The 22,374-nt window shown below is 36.4% G+C and overlaps 1 protein-coding gene across 3 annotated transcripts in view; it reads right to left on the reverse strand.

Moving 5' to 3' along the window:
* The window catches only part of cdkal1 (CDK5 regulatory subunit associated protein 1-like 1), an 848,634-nt gene that overhangs the window by 604,295 nt on the left and 221,965 nt on the right, over nucleotides 1-22,374 (reverse strand). For all 3 annotated transcript variants that reach the window (XM_028817287.2, XM_028817286.2, XM_028817284.2), the window contains exon 7: nucleotides 11,166-11,286. In XM_028817287.2, coding sequence (XP_028673120.2) covers nucleotides 11,166-11,286 — 121 coding nt within the window. The remainder of the gene's footprint in view (nucleotides 1-11,165; nucleotides 11,287-22,374) is intronic.

Genomic DNA, 22,374 nt, shown 5'->3' on the forward strand with positions numbered 1-22,374 from the left:
CCATCGGGCCTGATCCTTCCTCCTATCTTAGTATATGGGCTACAGTTGATCTACACTAGCTGGAAGAGGGTGGTAACATTAATGGTGAGAGGCTGTTTTACTTAAAACTCTGGAGTGATTTGCTAAATTAATGGATAAGGTGTACCATAAATTCTAGGAGGAAAATTGTCTTACATAATGATGAAGCAAGTCAGCACTACAACAACAACAACAACAACATTTATTTATATAGCACATTTTCATACAAAAAGTAGCTCAAAGTGCTTTACATAATGAAGAAATTAAATTTAATGAAAGAAACTAAAATTACAAACACTGGACCCCTAACTTGTTAATAGTATTGTACTATTGTCATAGGCATGACAGCAACTTTTACACACCAACAATAAATCTGAATTTTAAAAGGTACAGCCATACAATCTTTTCTTTGACTTCATGGTTCTTAGTCTTAGTTAAGGAAATGCCATGAAGGCTACAAGGATGCAAATGGCTTAGTCAGTTATTTACTTTTAAGTATGTACGTGACAAATAATCTTTTACAACTGTAACCTGTCTATTTCATTATGCTCATAGTGGTAAACAGGCTTTTATTTTGCCCTGGTCTGAACCCTATGCTGTACTGACCAGCAGGTGCATATGCTGTGAAATCATGACTGACTTACAAAACATTTAGAGTGCTGTTCAAATAGTTGGTGTTTTTCTGTGTACCATCTGGATGTATATGTCAAAAGCCAACTAATGAACAAACAATACCTATAAACTGAATGCATATCCATTCTGTTTTATAAATATGCAATTTATGTAAAATGATTCATAATTATTATTCTATAACTCAAAATAGCTCCTTGATGGTAGAGTGTATTTCTGTAAATTGATCATTTTAGATTTCTGATAAAAAGCAACATATTGTTAGGTCCTTAAACATTTGAATATTGATAAAAATTGTTATTTTAGATTTATACCAAAAAAATATTGCAGCTGAAGCTGTATTTACTGAGGAAATATTAGGAACACCTGTATACCTGCTTATCCATGCAATTATCTAATCAGCCTAACATGTGAAAGCAGCATAATGCATAAAATCATGCAGATACAGGTCCGCAGCTTCAAGTAATGTTGTGATCAAACATTGGAATGGGAAAAAAATGTGATCTCAGTGATTTCAACAATGTCATGATGGTTGGTGTCAGACAGGCTGGTTTGAATATTTCTGTAACTGTTGATGTAGTGGGATTTTCATGCACTAAAGTATCGAGAGTTTATTCAAAATAGTGTGGTAAAATAAAAAAAGCATGCACTGAGCATCAGTTCTGTGGATGAAAATGCCTTGGGGTAAGAGGAAAATAGTTAGATGGATCGAGGAGCCAGAAAGCTTAACGGCAGCTTGGGTAACAATTTGTACAATGGTGGTGAGGAGTAAAGCATCTCAGAAGCATAACCCGTCAAACCTTAAGAGGACAAGCTACAACAGCAGCAGAAGACCCACTCTTGTCAGCCAAGAATAGAAAGCTGAGGTTATAGTAGACGCAGGCAAGGTTATTATAGTTTCGTCTTTTTATATTAGTTTTTATTTCTATATTTTTTCTGACCTTACTTGGAAATTCAGTTTAATTTTAGTTTTCCTTCATCGTGCATTTTTAGTTTTTGTTTAGTTTTTATTTTACAATGACATTTCTGTTTTATAATTTATTATATATATATTATATATATTACATATATATTAGTCGTAGGAGGCTGGGGGTCAGACCCGGCCGGGACACCTGGAAGGGCCGAGAGGTGGCGCATTTGTCCTCTGGGCCACGAGGGGGCAACCGCCCTGGGTTGGAAGATGGCCACAGAAGGGGAGCAGGGAGGCTCAAGCCCATTGGGGCCCGTGCCCACCACCAGGGGGCACCCTGAGCCTCATGGAGCCCGGGACAAATTTACTTCCACCACACTCCTGGACGACGATCCTTCCAGGGACACCCGGAGTGCTTCCGGGTGCTCTCCTGACACTTCCGCCACACCAGGAAGTGTCGTCAGGCAGAACACCTGGAGCTCATCTGGGTAAGAATAAAAGGGGCCGCCTCCCTTCAATCAGTGAGCTGGAGTCTGGAGTGGGAGCAGGACGAAGCTCCCGTGGAGAGGAAAGGCAGCCCAGGGACAGTGAGAGAAAGGCCCGGGAGGAAGGTAATTTGGGCAAGGAGCACAGTGTGTTGTGCGGGACTGTGTTGTGTTGGTTGGAGAGCAAAAAATAAAGAAAAGTTTTATAAAGATGCGGTGTCTGTCTGATGTTGTCCGGGCAAGTCTCACAATATATATTAGTTTCATTTTTAGTTTTAGCAATTATAGTATGGTTAAAGAGTTACTATGGAGTTTAGTTTTTGTGTCACAATGAGACAGAACTGTACACTTAATGAGTTTGGATATGAGTTTAATGTTAGTGGAAGCTTACTACACTACACGACACACTTTACTATTTGGTTTGTTTTTGTCTGATAATAACAAGCATAATCAAAACCAGATACTGAATATGAACAATTTTACACAATTTTATCCATCCATCATTCAACCCGCTATATCCTAACTACAGGGTCACGGGGGTCTACTGGAGCCAATCCCAGCCAACACAGGGCACAAGGCAGGAAACAAACCCCGGACAGGGCACCAGCCCACCACAGGCCACGCGCACACACACACCCACACGCCAAGCACACACTAGGGACAATTTAGGATCGCCAATGCATCTAACCTGCATGTTTTTGGACTGTGGGAGGAAACCAGAGCACCCGGAGGAAACCCATGCAGACACAGGGAGAACATGCAAACTCCATGCAGGGAGGACCCGGGAAAAATTACATTTTTAAGGCAAAAGTGATTGGTTAGCAACAATATGTTGATCTTGTATGACGACCTACTCAGTCTCTCGATAAGTGCCGCTTTATTTTCAAAAATCGGGAGTGGTCTCCCCTCGACTTTCTCGTGTACTCAGATATGGGGATGGATATCTGAGGAGTAAACTGCAAGGCAATGATTATATTATGTAAATTAAAGAACCTTCAACAACAAATCAAATTAATAATATTGATCAAATGATTATTAAAGTTGATTAAATCGGACTCTACAGCTGCATAAAAAAAAAAATCAAGTATGTTCAGGTAATGTACCACTTCTGGTTGATGGATTTGGCCCAAAAGTTAACAGAGATCTACAATTTTGGTGTAACAACCACATGCCAAATTTCATCCATCTATCTAGTTGAGTTTTTGAGTTACCGTGTTTACGCACGCACACACAGACAATTCCAAAAAAACGGTATTTTCAGACTTGGGAAGGTCTAAAACATCAAGATTCATCAAAATCTTCAGGTCGAATTTTTTTCATGTTTATACTTTCTCTATACAGTGAATTACTGTCAACAAAAAGCAGGCACCTGAGAAATAAACTGAAACGTTACTCACTCGTGATTTTTCTGTCCGTACGGTAAAGTTTTTGTTTCCACCATATTCCAGTTTCAGGCGTTTGAATTACATCTTGATATACAACAAGTGCAAATAAAGGCGGTACATAAATCACTTTCTAATCCACATGCTTTAAGTGCGTATTCAGCTCGCTCTGTCACTGCAAATGCTGTGTGAACTGCCGCCCTCTTTCACCAGCCGCCGTTCATCTATCCATCCATTATCCAACCCGCTATATCATAACTACAGGGTCACTGGATGAGTAAATGCGGGCGGCTCATGGTGGATGACTTTCAGTTATAGAGTTAAAAGTTATAAGGGTTAAAACTAACAGCAAGAATATTCATTCAAAAACGAAAACTAAAATTATTTTAGTAGATTATTATTTTATTTCAATTAGTCTTTCCAGCTACTTTAATAGTTTTGTTTAGTTTTTCATTTCAGTTTTGTTAATAATTATGAATATGGAGGTCCAAAGAGCTGTCAATGCAACTAAAACAGGCCATTATAAGACTAAGAAAGCAAAACAAACACATCAGAGGGAGAAGGACAGAAGACACATTAGTAGTAGCCAAATCAACAAATTGGTATATTTTAAAAAGAAGGAACACAATGGTGAGCTCAGCAACACCAAAATGCCTGGGTAACTACAGAAGACTGCTGTCCTAGATGATTTCTTAGTAACCTATTCACATTTAGCAAGAACACTCTTCAGGAGGCAGACATACTGTATCACTGTCAAAGTCTACAATCAAGAGACATTTTTATGGAAGTAAATACAGAGGGTTAACCACAAGGTGAACTCCACTGGTAAGCCCCAAGAATAGGAAGGCCAGATAAAACTTTGTCAGAAAACATCTAAAAAAGCCTGCCCAGCTCTGGAACAAGATTCTTTGGACATATAAAACGAAGATCAACATGTACCAGAGTGATGAGAAGAGTATGGAGAAAGGAACAGCTTATGATCCAAAGTATACCATATGATCTGTGAAACATGGTGAAGGCAGTGTTATAGCATGGGCATGTATGGCTGTAAATGGAACTGAGAAGCCAGTGTTAAGGATATGGCTACTGACAGAAGCAACAGAAATAATTTATAAGTGTATAGACTATATACTCAGATTTAGCCAAATGCTGCAAAATCAATAGGACAGTGCTCAACCACAGAAATGGATGCAGTGCGAAAAGCAACCCAGGTACTTTCCAGGGCAAAGAACTGGAATATTCCTCAAAGGCCAAGTCAGTTATCTGACCTCAACCCAAATGAAAATGCATTCATTTGATGAAGGCAAAACTGAAGAGAGGAAGACCAGTGAATGAGCAGCAACTGAAGACAACTGCAGTAAAGGCCTGTCAAAACACCACGAGGGAGTAAACCGAACATTTACTGATGTTTGTGGGTTCCACACTTCAGCCAGTCATTGACTACAAAGGATTTTTAGCCAAGTATTAAAAATGATCATTGTATTTATGATTGTTAGTTTGTCCATTTACTTTTGAGCCCCTAAAAGAGGAGGAGTAGGGGGTATGTATAAAAAATGCCTGTCATTCCTAAACAGCTAATACATTGCTGTTAAACTCTTGAATTAAGGCTGAAAGTCTACACTTCTATAACATATTGATTGCTTCATTTCATATTCATTGTGGTGGCTTAAAGAGACACAATTATGAAAATTGTGTCACTGTCTAAATACTAATGGATCTAACTTTACCTTTATAACGCTTCAACAAAGCCCAATTTAAAATTATTGCTGTTAATAAAAACTAAAGGGAAAAAACAGCATACCACTCAATTACATAAAGGATTTAAAGAATACTGAAAGCATGTACTTCCATGCCACTGTTCTTTAGTTGATAAGGTAATTCACATCCCAAAATGTGTAAAAAATGCTCATAGTGTAGTATGAAAATGTTGGAAGGTTATGTTGCCAATACATCTGTCTAATATGACTAGAAGATTAGACTTCAGAGACTTTTGAAGTGAGATGATTGTGGGAGTCATCTGACAGGCAATGGTGCAATTTGCCATTTCAGAAGGTACAGTGTCTAAATGAATGTTGGTGTGAATGTCAAGTTGAAAGACTTTGTGCTCAGAAACACAAACTTCAAGTTTATAATATGTTGGTCAATGGCAAAAGAGGCAAGAAATTCAAATTCAAAAGACTGCTAATATCACTCTGGGGTATGAGCAAAGCTCATCAAAAAGAGTCCATCAAGAACACTACAGGGTAGGAAACCATAGCCAGGGTATAGTGTGAATTTCCCATTGGGATTAATAAAGTATCTATCTATCTATCTATCTATCTATCTATCTATCTATCTATCTATCTATCTATCTAGTGAACAAATCATTAAATTACTTCTCAAAGAAAATTCAGTTGTGTAAAGGGCACACACAATGTATTAAATTAACAGAGGAGACATGGGATATGGTAAGATGAACTTTTCTTCATTAAGTGTTCTTCAAAAATGGATGAATGCACAAGTAGCCAAAACAGCTCCAGTGGACTGAAACAAAAAAAGTGGACAAATGTTTAACTGAATTATATGGAAAAGGAGGACACATTCATTATATTAAAGTATGTGAAGGAACTTCAGAGGATTGAACCCTGCTATTTTATGAATGTATGAGAACAGCTTTCCATATCATTGTAAAATGAAATGGCCTACACTTGATAAAAGACTTCTGTCCAGGTAAGATGGTGACAGGAGAGCTGAGCACTTGTTTACAAGCAAAGAGATTAAGCTGTAATAAATGTGCAAACAGGCCCTCTTATTTGCCCTAGCAACATGGCCTGATCACATAACTGATTCCAGCTGCTACTCTTCCTGCTCTCTGACAGCTGCTTAAGTAAACCTGCAACAGATAATAAATATGAGAAGATAATCTGGACTGATGAGATTTGAGCATTTAGGCCGAAGGAGCCTTGTGCATTGGCATTATCTGTAAAATCAACCCTGATTTAAGGACAATAACCATCCTGGGGTGAAGAGCAAGAGCACCAACAATTTGATGGAATTTACATTTAAGTCAGTGCACCATTCATAGGCACCAGGGTGATGTGTAAAAATGCAGAGCTGCAAATATTTATACAAGAAAATGAAATCTGAGAGTCTGCATGGGAGGAAAGGATTATTTATTTCCGTCATACTAATAGCTTTCATCAAATTATTATAGTCTGTGTGAAACATAAGTTAGATACAATAACCTCTTTTTTTTTCTAAAAAGGCACAAGTACGGTGCAAGAAATAGAAGAGAAATAGCAGCAACGTAAGCTTTACCCAAAAAAACATTGCAAAGTTTTGAATGCCCTCTCCTAAGACACATAATATTCAATAATGAAATGAAGCACAGCACCATCTAAGAAAATAAGATACTCTGGTTGCTAACAGAGGACCTAAATGACAACAGGACAGATTTGTAACATCAAACTGCCCATTTCATGCACAAATCTGTCAAATTTACCCATAATAAACCTGTGCCACCAAATGCTGTAGAGATGAACTGTGACATTTTAACTTGTACCACATTTACACTACCCCTCTGATGTGACCTGAATCCAATTGGATTTTGGTATAAATATCCAAATGCTGATGGTATCTAATTTTTTGAGATCTGATTCATGCTGCCTTCATATGTGGTACTGAATTCTGATTTAATTCCAATAGTCTATATCTGATCTGAGTTTAAATAATCAGATCAATTTCTTGTTGAAGGAAGTGTCCTGACTATGTCATTTTTGTAAATTAAAAAAAAAACAAGATGGAGGCACAGATGTTCGAATGTTACTCATCACATTTGAAAGCTCTCCAGTTACTGGGAGTCAGCAACAGTTAACCATGGTGTCTCACCACTTGGTTCCTGGTTCCAAATTCTTTGCTGAATGGAGGTGAAGAAAATCTTGGCAGAAAATACTAAGGTACTGTATATAGTGGCACAGACCTTCTGTCAGTCAGTACATTTAGAAAATAAGCTCTGCTTATAAAATGTAGTAAGACTGAAGAGCATTAGCAGATAAAGACATTTGGGGATGAATGTTTATACCTTACAGGAATCATTAAGTCACAACACAAAATACACTGAAATTTAGTGATAAGGTGGTTATTTCACACAAGGAAGGCAAAAGCTTTGAGGTAGCATAGTCATTTTTAAACAGATCTTGGCAGATGGGCAATTTTCACTCCTTTTCCCTGCACCACAAGACATTAGCCTACTCAAGACTGCCTGAAAGTACAAGCCGGCTGTCTGGGTGTTAGTGCTCTGGTCACTGTGCAGGCAAGTCAAGATCAAATACGGATCCTCAATTTTCCTTTGGCATGCAGCTCTACTATGATGATGAATAAAATCAAAAGTTACCAGAGTGATAAATTGCATTCCATACTTGACTGATTATTTCCTGCATGCACCCTGTGGACTTGGTGCATTTTCTGCAAGCATCTTCTGTCACCATAGTTTAAGGACTTAAACATGAAGACTGTGAGGGGGAGGAAAGACTAAAGTAAGATGGTGCTTTAAGACGGCAATGAAAAAAATGTTACTGTTTTATGGGAGTTCCTTTTTCACAGTCAACTCTGTACATCCACTGTAAGATTAAGGAACTTCAGCAGCTTCAAGCAGTAAGAAATGGTGGGATAAAATTACTCTTAAGTTAAAAGCACAATTCATGCTGTTGAGATGAGACAGCAAAGTTTTCATCTCATGTACATTTAGAAATATTCTCAGTTTATTTGAAACTGAAGATGAAGTAATATGTCTAAAAGTGGATAGGCAGGCAGGGGACTCATGGTGCATCTTTGCTATAATGAACAACCATGGGTTGAAAAAAAATCAAGACATCTGCCAGGAAATGTTAGGAGTACTATTCTTCGTATCAGATTTCTGGCACCATCTATAAACGTGCACAACCTCTCTTCTTTACAATGCCACAAGGGGTAAATAAAGTATTTGACTACTAGAGACTGGAAGAGCTGCGACACACAGTTAGGTCTATTTTTTAGGTATTCTAACTAAGTGTATTTAAAGCTTAACTCACATAAAATTTAAATATAAGTTTGCAAATACTGCATCTGAAAAGGATAGTAAATGAATTTGTTCATCTGGGTAAATAAAATGTCTAGCTGCAAATACGATGTGCACATTTCCTTTTTTTTTCCCCCCGAAAGACTCTGACTGGACCAAAGCAATTAAACATTCCAGCCATGCCCAATTCATGACTAAAGTACTTTTTAATTGCACACTTGGGAATTTTTGTTTGACTGCAGGTATAAATGTTTTTAATACATGAAGGAGAAAATTTTCCATCTGATGAAAAATTATGTAAAAGGGGATAAGATGAACTGCTACACAAAAGAAAAAATATTTTTAATAATAATATTACTAGCATTACACTATTCAAAAGTTGTATATGCACCAATGGTCCAACTCCAAGAATCACAATCTTACATTCACTTTTTACACCAAAATCTCAAAGGAGAGTCAGTCTGACTACATGGACCACTACATAATTTTCTAAATCAATGTTCTAACTGTCAAGTCAATGAATATGCCAGGTTTGGACATTCTTTGCATAACTTTTATGTATTTCCATCAAATGCTCCTTTTTTGTTTTATATACTAAAAATAAGCAGACTATAAGGTTTAAATTGGGTCTGCCTCTGTTTTCATGAGTAAATCCTACATCCCAAAAACCTGTGTTAGGTTAAGTGGAAAATTTATACTGATCATGTGTGTGTCTGCTTGTAACTGGCTTACCCCGTCCCCAACAGATGAGTTTCAGCCTTGCAACTTCTATTGCCAGGATAAGCTCCAGTTCCTGCTAGATAAAGCAGCTCTGATAACGTACTGAATGAAAAAATCTTAGTATATTTACATTAAAAATAGCAGCTGCAACAGTGAGGCTGTACATAAATTGCTGCTGTTTGAATAAACAGAGTGTTTCCTGGTTATGACTTGTCTGTTGTACAGAAATATATTCATGAACTTAAATGCTTGGATATTAATGGGCACTCAAATCAATCTGTGACATTATTATGCACAGCACTACAGAGCTCTTCTCCCCACTTGCCATCCTACCATGATTACATCATCAGGAGTCTCCTGGTCACAGTCCAAGGTAATATATTACAACAGAAAGGTCAGAATCATACTTGCTTCAAATTGAAATTTTTGTGCACGTTCATGATTAACAACTGTTGATAAGTAATATTTTAACAAGACCAGAGCCAGCAATGTGCCACACATTTGGTAAGGGCCTACTTACATAACATTAAAACAAAGCATCCTTTTGAGTCAAATGAACTTGTCAGACAATTACGTTAAAGGAGTTAAGGTTCGTATTTCTTTTTGGCATCTAGCTTGGATTACTACACACCCATCTGCTTATTGGACTTTCAAAAAAAAAAAAAAAAAAAAAAAAAAAAATTTTATGGTTTTAGGCCTTCAAAAACTCCTGTTTTAAGTTGGAATGAGATTGACAAGCCATAGAGGCATGAGTCCTACACTTTAAGCAAGAGGGGAACCATTAAAATCCTCTAACTTTCACCTGCAAACAAAACAAATGCTTCTTTAATGTAGTCTGTTAAATTGAAATATTAAAATACGAACCAGAATCCCAAAAATAATATCAAAGCACAAAAGGTCAAATGATGCACAGATTTCTAAAATAAGGAAGAAAAACAAAACGAAATTCTAATGCTGCCGCAAAGAGAGAACAGCAAATGAAAATTAGAAAAAAAAATGCAACTTGTAAGTTAAAAGAAAAAAAAAAAAATACAAATACTACCAAAAATGTTAACAACCAATAAGCAAAGGAAAACTGTAAAATTTACCAAACTTTGCACACCAAGCTACTACCTCAACAAGTTTCACTTCCATACAAGATAAATGAAGATGTCAGTTCTATTAACTTAGGACCACTTCATTGATGTTTTCAGGTCATTTAGCATGGACTGGTGTTCAGTCAATATGGCATGCCACAAGGGTGGGGGCAATCAAACCAGAAGATTTGCTAAGAAAACTGTAATGAGAGTCAGTTTGAAAAATAAAAACAGTGGTCAAAACAAAATGCCAAATGTGCTAAATGGGGATTTCCTCCATAAAGCAAAAATAGGGCAGCAAAAACTTATTTTATGCGCAAAAAAAAAAACAAAAACATAAAAGCTGGCGCTTAACAGGTATTACTGCAAGTAGTAATACACAGATTTCATCTGCATGAAGACTTTTGAGATGTCAGATTAGTGTATCTGAGACCATTGTTATTAGAACCGAGCAGTATACAGTAAAACTCTTACTCTAAACTTATTTTCTACTTAAGAAAAAGGCTTGTTAATATCTTAAAAGATCTACACATATATACATGACAAACCCCTATCTTATTTTGCATCAATGAAACAATACAACAGTGAGCTACAGAAATGAGCATGATTAATGCATGCTCTCAGTTCTACCCGAAAATAATTTTACTAGCTTTATAAAACTTGAAACCATTAACAAAAAAAAGCAGGCGAAAAATGCACTTACAAAGGAGAAAGGAGCAAAATAAATAAATAAAATTAAAAAAAAGAACTGCACTTGAAGAAATTGATAGACGCAGACCCTCAGGGTCTTAGATCATTTTGCTCTCAAAGCAGTAGAAGCAACAGCATCACACGACGTCTGGAAAAAAAAATAAATTGAATTCTCAGGTGATGGTGAATATTTTATGAGCAAGTGGGAAAGCAGCTTACCCTGTATTGATGGAAATGATTTCTATCAGTGGGTTTTTCCTAATCTTCGGCAAATCCAATCGTGCTCCCCCCAACCGTTTTCCATTATCCTTTTTCTGACCCAGTAGTCTTACAGAGTGACCTTCAAATGAAACATATAAATAGCAGTCATAACACAGCACAATAACATCGGAGTATCTAGCTAATGCAAGCAAGTGAAACATGTCCTAGTTCTGCACAATTGCTGCAAAAACTAAAAATCCTAGTAACTGGTGTAAACAACATTAAATTGTATAATATTTCACATCAAATCATACAAATAAAAACTTTTCAAATACAATGTAAACACAGTTAGTAAAAACCTACAGTTCATTACTGGGCTCTGTGATATACATTTTAAATGATTTTTTTTAATTTATTTTTTCATTTAAAGATATCCCTAACATCCACCCCCCAGTTTCTTCAGTGCCTCTCAAGTTTATAAAAAAAAAAGATAGAAAGTGGGTTGTGTAGTGCCTGGGTATTAAACAAGAAATTCACATTAATGTGTTTTGATGATCAGACATTCCTGGGTATGTCATTGTCTGGCGTGTCCTTGCACATGGCCCTACGATAGTAGCACACTGCCAGGTCTTTAAAATAAAATTCGTCTGAATTTTTTTAATAAATCTATTATAATACATAATATTATAATACATAAATCTCTTAAAATACTTTTTAGAAAAAGAATTAACAGACAATGATTAAGACAAATAAGGAAACACAGCTCCTGTCCCCACCACATAAAGTAATCCTGAAATTGTATGTACAGTAATCCCTCCTCCATCGCGGGGGTTGCGTTCCAGAGCCACCCGCGAAATAAGAAAATCCGCGAAGTACATTTGCGCAGAAACACAGGAGGTTGTAGAGAGACAGGAACATTATTCAAACACTGCAAACAAACATTTGTCTCTTTTTCAAAAGTTTAAACTGTGCTCCATGACAAGACAGAGATGACAGTTCCGTCTCACAATTAAAAGAATGCAAACATATCTTCCTCTTCAAAGGAGTGCGTGTCAGAAGCACAGAATGTCACATAGATAGAGAAAACAATCTCTAGCAAACAAATCAATAGGGCTGTTTGGCTTTTAAGTATGCGAAGCACTGCGGCACAAAGCTGTTGAAGGCGGCAGCTCACACCCCCTCCGTCAGCAGCAGACAAAGAGAGAGAGAGAGAGAGAGAGAGAGAGAGAGAGAGAGAGAGAGAAAAACAAACAAGCAAAAATCAATACGTGCCCTTCGAGCTTTTAAGTATGCGAAGCACCGTGCAGCATGTTGCTTCACGAAGCAGCTGCACAGAAGGTAGCAATGTGAAGATAATCTTTCAGCATTTTTAGACGAGCGTCCCTATCATCTAGGTGTGCGAACAGCCCCCCTGCTCAATCCCCCTACGTCAGGATCAGAGAAAGTCAGCGCAAGAGAGAGACAGAGAAAAGTAAGTTGGGTTTCTTCTCAGCCATCTGCCAATAGCGTCCCTTGTATGAAATCAACTGGGCAAACCAACTGAGGAATCATGTACCAGAGATTAAAAGACCCATTGTCCGCAGAAATCCGCGAACCAGCAAAAAATCTGCGATATATATTTAAATATGCTTACATATAAAATCCGCGATAGAGTGAAGCCGCGAAAGGCGAAGCGCGATATAGCGAGGGATCACTGTAATTCCATTAGTAACGTCACAGAGTACATCAATTGCTTTTCTTAAAATGAAACATGAAGATTTAGGTATACTGTCATCCTTTGTCTTTAAATGTGCTTTGATTGCTCATAGGCCTAGTTTTTGTATGTACAGATACAGTATTATTCTTATTAATATTGCCATTTTGAAATTTGCATACTAATGGCTTTCTTCTTGAATTAAAAGTGCAAAAGAAAACAAAACAGGCTCCAGTTCTCAGAATATCTACACCTGGATTAAGCTGGTTGACAAAATGGATGGAAGTAAATTTCTTAATAAAAGGAGACTACTCTGGCGCATTTGGGTAGCCACAAGTTGAAGTTTATCCAACAGCAAGTTTTTGTAAGTGTGCTGATAGCACACTATATATACCCAGACCTCAACAATTTAATTTGACTGCACTACAATCACCTCAAACTCAAAATACATAAGAACAGCTACAAATAAATGTAGAACAGGCTGCCCAGCACTGATCCTGGAGGGCTGTAAGTTTTTATTCTAACCCTTTTGTTGATTAGTGAGTAGATTTTGCAGCAAAATTACTCCTTTTGTCTTAATATCAACTGACTTGATATTTTAAAACTCAGACCCCTGTTCCTTGAATAGCACAAACAATGACATACAACATGAGCCAACACATGACCGACTAAGCAGTGTCCATCATACAATACTTGAATATAAAGAAAAGTGAAGGTACAGTAATGTTGATCTGCTCAGGTCCACAAAACATTCTGACAACGGTCTTAGCACCTACAAGCCATGGAATTTAATTACTGGTTTAATTATCAATCAAAATAGTTTTCTAATTAAGAAACTGGATGAAGTGGAATTGGTTGGAGTTTGAGACCCCAACTTAGCAGGTCATCAGTTCGCTCATTTCACATCTCATTTCTGTCAGGCTGTCATTTATGGAAAAAATGAGAGGGCTCCCTAAAGAAGTTCTTCTAGTTATATTGGCCTTCTGCTGGAAATCTCTTTACAACTCCTACAGTCTGGAAGACTTCATTCTATAATCTGGCCCTTGTTGAACTCCCTGCATCCAAAGATCAACAACACTTCCAAATAAAGTATATGAAACTGGCTCCAGGTTGTGCAGTTATTAAACATTTGGTTACCAGTTACTCTGTGACGAGTGGAGTGGGTTGTTTCATATATTCAGAAAAATCATTTACTGCTGCAACCTTATCTAATGTACTCTTTATATTTTAAAAATAAATATTTGATCACAAAGAAGTCTTTTCATTTTATTTAATTTGTTGTTTAATTTCTGTAATTATTATGTTTTCTAATCTTAAGAAAACATTTTTCCCTTTAAATTAATTTAAGGTTAATGTTAAAGCAGAGCAAAAGACAAAAAAAAGCAAAATAAAACAAGTTCAGTATGGTTACAAATTTGCTTTGACTATTTACTTGGAACTTTTAATAATACATCACATTGGTTTCGCTGATCTTGATAAGTCATATGAAAAAGTTTGGGAACCCCTCTTAATTCTTTGGATTTTTGTTTATGGAAACAGTATTTCAGCAGTGACATTAAGTTTATAGGATTAACAGAAAATATGCAATATGCATCATAACAAAATTAGACAGGTGCATAAATTTGGGCACGCCAACAGAGATATTACATCAATAGTTAGTTGAGCCTCCTTTTGCAAATATAACAGCCTCTAGACGCCTCCTATAGACTTTGATGAGTGTCTGGATTCTGGATGGAGGTATTTTTGACGATTCTTCCATACAAAATCTATCCAGTTCAGTTAAATTTGATGGCTGCTGAGCATGGACAGCCTGCTTCAAATCGTCCCATAGATTTTCGATGATATTCAAGTCAGGGGACTCTGACGGCCATTCCAGAACATTGTACTTCTCCCTCTGCATGAATGCCTTGGTAGATTTTGAACTGCGTTTTGGGTCATTGTCTTGTTGGAATATCCAACCCCTGCGGAACTTCAACTTTGTGACTGATGCTTGAACATTATCCTCAAGAATTTGTTGATATTGAGTTGAATTCATATGACCCTCGACTTTAACGAGGGCCCCAGTCCCTGAACTAGCCACACAGCATGATGGAACCTCCACCAAATTTGACAGTAAGTAGCAGATGTTTTTCTTGGAATGTGGTGTTCTTCTTCTGCCATGCAAAAAGCTTTTTGTTATGACCAAATAACTCAATTTTTGTCTCATCAGTCCAAAGCACTTTGTTCCAAAATAAATCTGGCTTATCTAAATGAGCATTTGCATACAACAAGTGACTGTTTGTGGCGTGAGTGCAGAAAGGGCTTCTTTCTCATCACCCTGTCATACAGATGTTCGTTGTACAAATTGTGCTGAATTGCAGAACGATGTACAGATACACCATCTGCAGCAAGATGTTCTTGCACGTCTTTGGAGGTGATCTGTGTGTTGTCTGTAACCATTCTCACAATCCTGCTCATATGCCGCTCCTGTATTTTTCTTGGCCTGCCTGGGTTTAACAGCAACTGTGCCTGTGGCCTTCCATTTCCTGATTCCATTCCTTACAGTTGAAACTGACAGTTTAAACCTTTGATATAGCTTTTTGTGGCCTTCCCCTAAACCATGATACTCAACAATCTTTGTTTTCAGATCTTTTGAGAGTTGCTTTGAGGATCCCATGCTGTCACTCTTCAAAGGAGAGTCAAAGGGAAGCACAACTTGTAATTGACCACCTTAAATACCTTTTCTCATGATTGGACACACCTGTCTATGAAGTTCAAGGCTTAACGAGCTAATCCAACCAATTTGGTGTTGCAAGTAATCATTATTGAGCAGTTACATGCATTGAAATCAGCAAAATTGCAAGGGTACCCAAATTTTTGCACAGCCAGTTTTTCACATTTGATTTAACTTCATACAACTAAATACTGCTTCATTAAAAATCTTTGTTCAGAAAACACCCCAGTACTTAGATGTTCCTAGGAAATGAAATACATACCACTGATATCTTTTTTGTTAAAAGTAAATTATTATGCAGGCTAAGAGGGGTTCCCAAACTTTTTCATATGACTGTAACTGATCTTGGCCTGTGTATGACAATCATTTTCCAACACCTAAAACACTTCTGCCACTTGAGCTCATTTTGGGGTTGGGGAAAAACTTACTTCGTCTACAGAGTGGAAAATACGCAAGCTTCTATATCAGTTGTTTCACCAGATTTTTAAGATGGACCATTTAATGGCAAACCTGGTAATTCTTTATTTTATTGTCTTAACACTACCAGATTCTTGTAATTTGATGTGTTGAAGCTCATACATACAGAAACATCAATACGCAAATTCAAGATAAGAACAACAGTAATCATCATTCTCTAGCACCACACACACAAACATTATAACAAGCACACTTAGACAAATAAACTACTGTAGAAGACTCTTAAGTCCAAGATTTTATGCATCTAAAAGCTTAATGAATTCTGGTAGTCCTGTTCAGACTCTCAATAATTTTCTCATCTTTTCTTGAATACAACTCTCAGCTGAAGCATACTGTAAGTCTAAGTGAATACAGAAACTGTAAACAGATAGTATTTTGATGGATAAATGATTTTCATTTTGGCATGTCACTTAATTTGTTGTCTTTCATTCAGACTGGGCAGTTATAGTAATTGTGAATTCATATATCAATCAATGTGCTTTAACCAAGTGAGCGTCACCAGTAAATAGTGGCCTGTCCTGGCAGAACAAACTATGAGGCATGAACCAAACCAAACTAAGGCCATCACAGTTAATACTCAAAGACACACTAATGCTCATTCATTGTGGGCCAGTATAGAGGTTTGATATAACCTAACCTGAATGTCACCTGTATAGATGGGACCAAAGTATAGGAAGGGACATGGATAGAGGAGAAGGCACAAACTTTGTTTTACTGTTCACTTATTGTGATACAAGTGCTTAAGTAAATAAAGGGTCATATATTACTATTACCATATGATACCAGTAAATTTTGTAATTACTCGATTGCTGTACTATACAAGAATATACTGAAATTTAATTAATGTTGAACAAACACAACAATGACAGGGCTGAGATTCAACTTTATTCTAATGCAGGAGCAGGAATTGAAGCATTTCTTTAATATTCTGTGGTGACCACTGCTTTTGGTCTTTACAGTGACCATCTGCATATATAAGGAAAGCTGCATTAAATCTCTGAATAATTGCAGGAAACAATGGCTTTACTAGTGTTCGCTTCAAGGTTTACTTGTATAAACAAGGCATCAGATGGCAAACTGTTTAAACAGACATATTTCTAAGCAATCTGTATGAACTCATACTTGCTTGACCAACAGTCAGGTGTGAACCATACACAATTTTAATATCAAAAGCTATTGTCAGTCTGTCCATGTGTATATCTATCAATTTCTCTTGCTACTATCTTCATCTGACTGACTTTCTCACTCTTTATTTGTTCCACACATTAATCTTAACAGTCAACCACACAAACACTGGAATTTCACCTTTCAATGTCTATAGATAAAAGACTGGATTGAGCACTTGCCCATTGTTTCAAACATATAAACATCACTTTCAAATCAATAAATTATTTTCTGCTCTGGGTTCAAATCCTGCTCTTAGTCACCGGCAATGTGGAGTTTGAATGTTCTCTTCTTGTTTGCATGAGCTTTCCTCAGTATATTCCACTTTAATTCAATTTAGGTTAACTGGTGACTCTAAATTAGCCCTGTGTGATGGGCTCTACAATGGTTAGAGCCTGTTACTTACTGCCAGGTTGGCCCTCCATCACACTGGACCTTAAAATAGATTAAGCAGGTATAAGAATGTTAGGTTTTGCTGAAGTTCTTTTAAACAGACAAGCCAAAGTAGCTCTTCTGCACTGTAATTGATACATAAGTGCCTCTTATAATTCCCTTATTTTAGATTTGTAAGTATTTGTACTTACCCTTCCTTGATAAGCATGTTCCCAAATAGTTTGCTTTTATCCCCCCCAACATAATGGCCTTTTCTGCTTTTTCACACATTGTAAAGTTTAGTTCTAGTTTTCATAACTGTCATGTTTGTTTATTCTTAGTCACTTCCTATACGTGATTAAAACAACAAGATGAGCCGGTCTCTTCCTCACCATACCATAATCCAAGCAAACAATAATAATGTGTCATATTCACTCTTGTTTTTAGGTGCCCCTCCACCCATACAAAAATAATTTCTTTATGAAACACTAATTTTGAAAGGGTGTGTTTTGAAAAAGCAGAAGTCAAAGAATTATAATGTGCCATTAAAAAGCAAAGTGATACACAGGAGTCAATATAATTTCTTATTTTGAAAACCACAATAATGATGTTGAATATGGTATGAGCACACTTCCATATAAGCACAATATTAAATTCATGTGACAACAAGGCTTTACTACGTGGTAAAGGATTCACTCAATCTGTGTTTTCTCATCACAAACAATTTAACTGTGTGGAGTTTCTTTATGGATTCCATAATTTGTGGTATTTAATAACTCTAAAATGTAATCCTGCAAATCTGTTGGAAGAAGAAAAACAATTCATTTCCTAACTCACTGATTCGGTGAAGAGCAATACATCAAAAATAAATATTGATTTATTTAAACACACAAAAAGCTGATTAACAACCAACTGAAAGCTTTCAGTGCCCAATAAAATGTGCACAAATGCTTCACAGTGGCAGAGCAAGATAAACATCACAAAATATCCACATTTAGGCAATTTTATGAGAATTGTTAGAGATAAAGCGAGTAGCAGTTGTACCTTCAAGCCTATTCTCAACTGTTCTAAAAGAAAGGTCACAACATAAAAATGAAAAAACAACAGAATTGTGTAAAAAGCATATTGAGTGCAACTATTGGATAGCACCGAGTTTACAATCTTAAATTAACAATGTCAATGTCTACCTGGTGATAATTTTTCTGGAGATTAAAAGATGGGATTCAATTATAATGCAGTATTAGTTTCCTCAAAACTATTGCTGTCATATCTTAGAACATTAGTGAATTTGTACTTCGCATAGAAAATTATTTATGCAATGGAATAATCCATCGGTTTTCTAAAACCATTATATGAAGTAAAGAGTTCACATTCGAGCTACAACACTACATGTTTGGTTAGCCAAAAAGACAGAAAGAAGTCACTCATGATGCACAAGTGTTTAATGAAACAATTGTTCATTTAATCTCCTTACTGTGAACATTTAAATCTACTTAATATTGAACTCTACCACTAACAGTGGTTATGTAGCATTCTTGTTCTGACAATATTAAGCATATTTACGATATATGTTAAAATAAAACTTAAAATATTTAGTATTTTTCTCTGAATACTTGCATTTGTTAGATGCAGTAAAAAGGCATGCTTTTCAGAAAGCTTTTAAAACATTAATAATCTTATATCATAAGGTATTGACAACCTAAAGAAATTAACTGAGGATCTACATTATGCATGTTTATATAGAACTGTTACATGAAAATATTACTATAATCTTTTCTACATATCTGCATGAATTTGATTTGTTCAGTTGCTACTTTTACAACTTTAAGAATACAAATGAAGCAGTGTGGTGGTGAAATGATGAGCACTATGTTGTTGGTGTTTAGTCTTCATTAATACCCCAGCCTCACACATCATTTACACCTGGCATTAACATGTCTTTTTGGTTATTAGATAGCATTAAAAACCAAGAGTAAATAAATACATTTGTGACCAGGCTATGATCAGATCATTCCAGCCACATTCAAGAGTTGTTAGAAATGGTTATTGCCATCTCTCATCTTCTTTTAACACATTCTCTGCATCAGACGTTGTCATGCTGATTGGTAATGTGCATACACAGCTGCAAGCTCCGTTTTTCATTCTCGTACAGTGACATCATTAAGTTTGCATACTAAGTTTACACGGGAATTTTTTTTTTTTTTATATCTTAGGTGCTCTTTCTTTGACATCCAAGTGAACTTTATATATAAAAAAAAAAGTCACTTTACAGAAACCTTTCAGTTTTACAGTCACCTACCTTACTATGCAAACTACAGTATGTTCTGTTGGAATTTAAATGTTTTAATGAAATCACATCAACCAAGAAAAAAATATATATATATATATTAAGTTACATATACCATTTTAAGGTTTCACTTAAACTACTACAGTCACATTACTGAAAATTTCTGAAACAGTACAATCTTGTGCAGTCTGCTGATATCAGCACTAAGCAAAAAATACAATATTATTTGATCATTCTGAATGGCTGCATCTGTACTTGTGCATCCAACCTACAAACTGGCCAATTTAGAGTCTACAAAAATGATTACAGTTTGGACTGTGGCAGTGCTGGGAGTGGGTAGTGAGGTTGAGAGAGGGGTATAAAAAGAGACAAAAAGCCTGTCAATTGACAACAGGATACCCTCCCTGTTTCAGTACAAGACAACAGTCCTACTTGCTCATCTGTGCAAAGGACACTCAGTTTAGTAAAGCCTGATAATCATCTGCTTCAGACTTAGAAGCTCTGGGTTTAAGGCTATCCTTTGCATGTTAGGATATGAGAGGAACCAGTCTATGAGCAGTTCCTCACAGATGTCGGACATTAAATCCTATGGAAACAAGTCATTTTTGTGCTGAAGGCATCTTAGCTGAGAATCACACTGGCATCTACAAGACATAAGGTTGCAATACTATCTGTTGCACCAAAATGCAGACCACAACTCTAATAACAATCATATTAAAGTAAACTTTTTATGAATACTACTGTCATAAAACACATTTTACAGAGCCAGACAATTTTACAATTTAGCCTGTACAAAGGACTAAACCTTAAGTCTAGCAGCTTCCAGTTCAGTTCAGTTATTTAATCCCTACAATGTTGTATGTGGATAATACAGGGTGAGTCAAAATTATGTTAACGCTAATGGATAGGTCATGGTGGACCACTGCCATGGCCTTCACACTCCCCTGATAGGACACCCTGTGATTTCTGGTTATGGGGTATGCTGAAGAAACGCATGTATAGCAGAAAAGTTTGTGATATCAATAACCTGAAGGACAGAATACGGACTTTGGTATCGTCTATTCCCCATGAAATGTGTGTCCGGGCTTTAAAGTGTACTGTTGCTCGTTGGTTTTTGTGCGTTGAACATGATGGTGAACAGGTTAATTCATTCCTGGAAATCATCTTGCACATACAAAGTATGTTTTGTGAATACATTTTTTCAGCCATTCATATATACAGTACATATAGAGAGATACAAAGATAATCTGTTTAGTATAGAGGCAGCTAACTTGAACTGAAAGTGGCAGAGTGAGAAAATGACAAGATTCGGTCCAATTCCATGTTCAACTCCTTGACTCTGCCAATAATCTCAATGTCCCCTCCAGTCTTTGCAAATATGCAAATTAAAATGCAAACCTGGATAGCATAGATATAGACTTCAAACATTTTTTCTCATAGCTAGAAAGATATAATATTAAATTCTCAAAAACACTTAATGTACTTCAGGTTTTTAGGGACATTGGAAACAAGGGAGAAAACTACCCTGAACACGGTATTAGTGAAATGCAGGGCTCACTCAATCATACAGGCACATTTTGAAATTGACAAGTATTCTAATCTACTTCCTTGGACATGTAGGAGGAAATGTTCACACAAGCAAGAGGTAAATGTGCAAACTCCAAATAGACAATGACGGGACCCAGCATTCAAATCCATGATGCTAGATATTTGAGGTAGAAGAATGCATCACTGTGCCACCTGAAAAACTATGTAAAACAAAATCAAATTCTGATTAGGATTATGGGCCAAACCTTTCATTAGTAAGTACTTTTGCAACTCCTAAATTTTCATGCATCGTGCACTATCAGAGGAAGTAAAGATATCAGTTCTTGTACAAAGTCCTGAACTTGGCTGAATGCTTCTTCTTGTGCATCTCAACCAGTGTTGTGTATAGAACTGCTTTAATTAGCTAATTCCTTAATGGAAACTGTGACCTGCAGTTGTTCAAATACATTAAGGAAAGCAACAGTATTTAACTAGGAAGGGACAAACAATGTATGTTTCTTTTTTTGAACGCAATTATTTATTTCTTTAAGTTATTAAACTTTGTTGTTAATGATCAAACTATAGTAGGCACATCCCTTGTTTGTTTAATTTGTAAAGGCCCTATGAACTGTAACCTGACTAAATTAATCATTTTTTTTCATTGAAATTCCTAGATGACTACTGGGCAGTCTAATTTGCGTTCATTACATATCATTTCCTTCAACTACACAAAGTCATTTCTTAACAAATAAGAAATTTAATTTGGCCAGTGAGTCAAAACTTGGATCGCCTTTAACTGAGCATAATCTACTTGTATTGGCCTTACAGAAAGTTGTCACAAAGCAAGTTTTGTTCATGGCTTATATAACAAAAATCATTTGTTTCAAATACTACAGGCTGCTTTATAAAGTAAGTTACCAAGTTTAGTTTACTTGCTTAATTGTGAGGCATAAGGCATTTATTACTATTATGAACACAAAAATAAGTCTGTCTT

Source organism: Erpetoichthys calabaricus, chromosome 13 (assembly GCF_900747795.2).
Source record: "Erpetoichthys calabaricus chromosome 13, fErpCal1.3, whole genome shotgun sequence".
NCBI classification, from domain to species: Eukaryota; Metazoa; Chordata; class Cladistia; order Polypteriformes; family Polypteridae; genus Erpetoichthys; species Erpetoichthys calabaricus.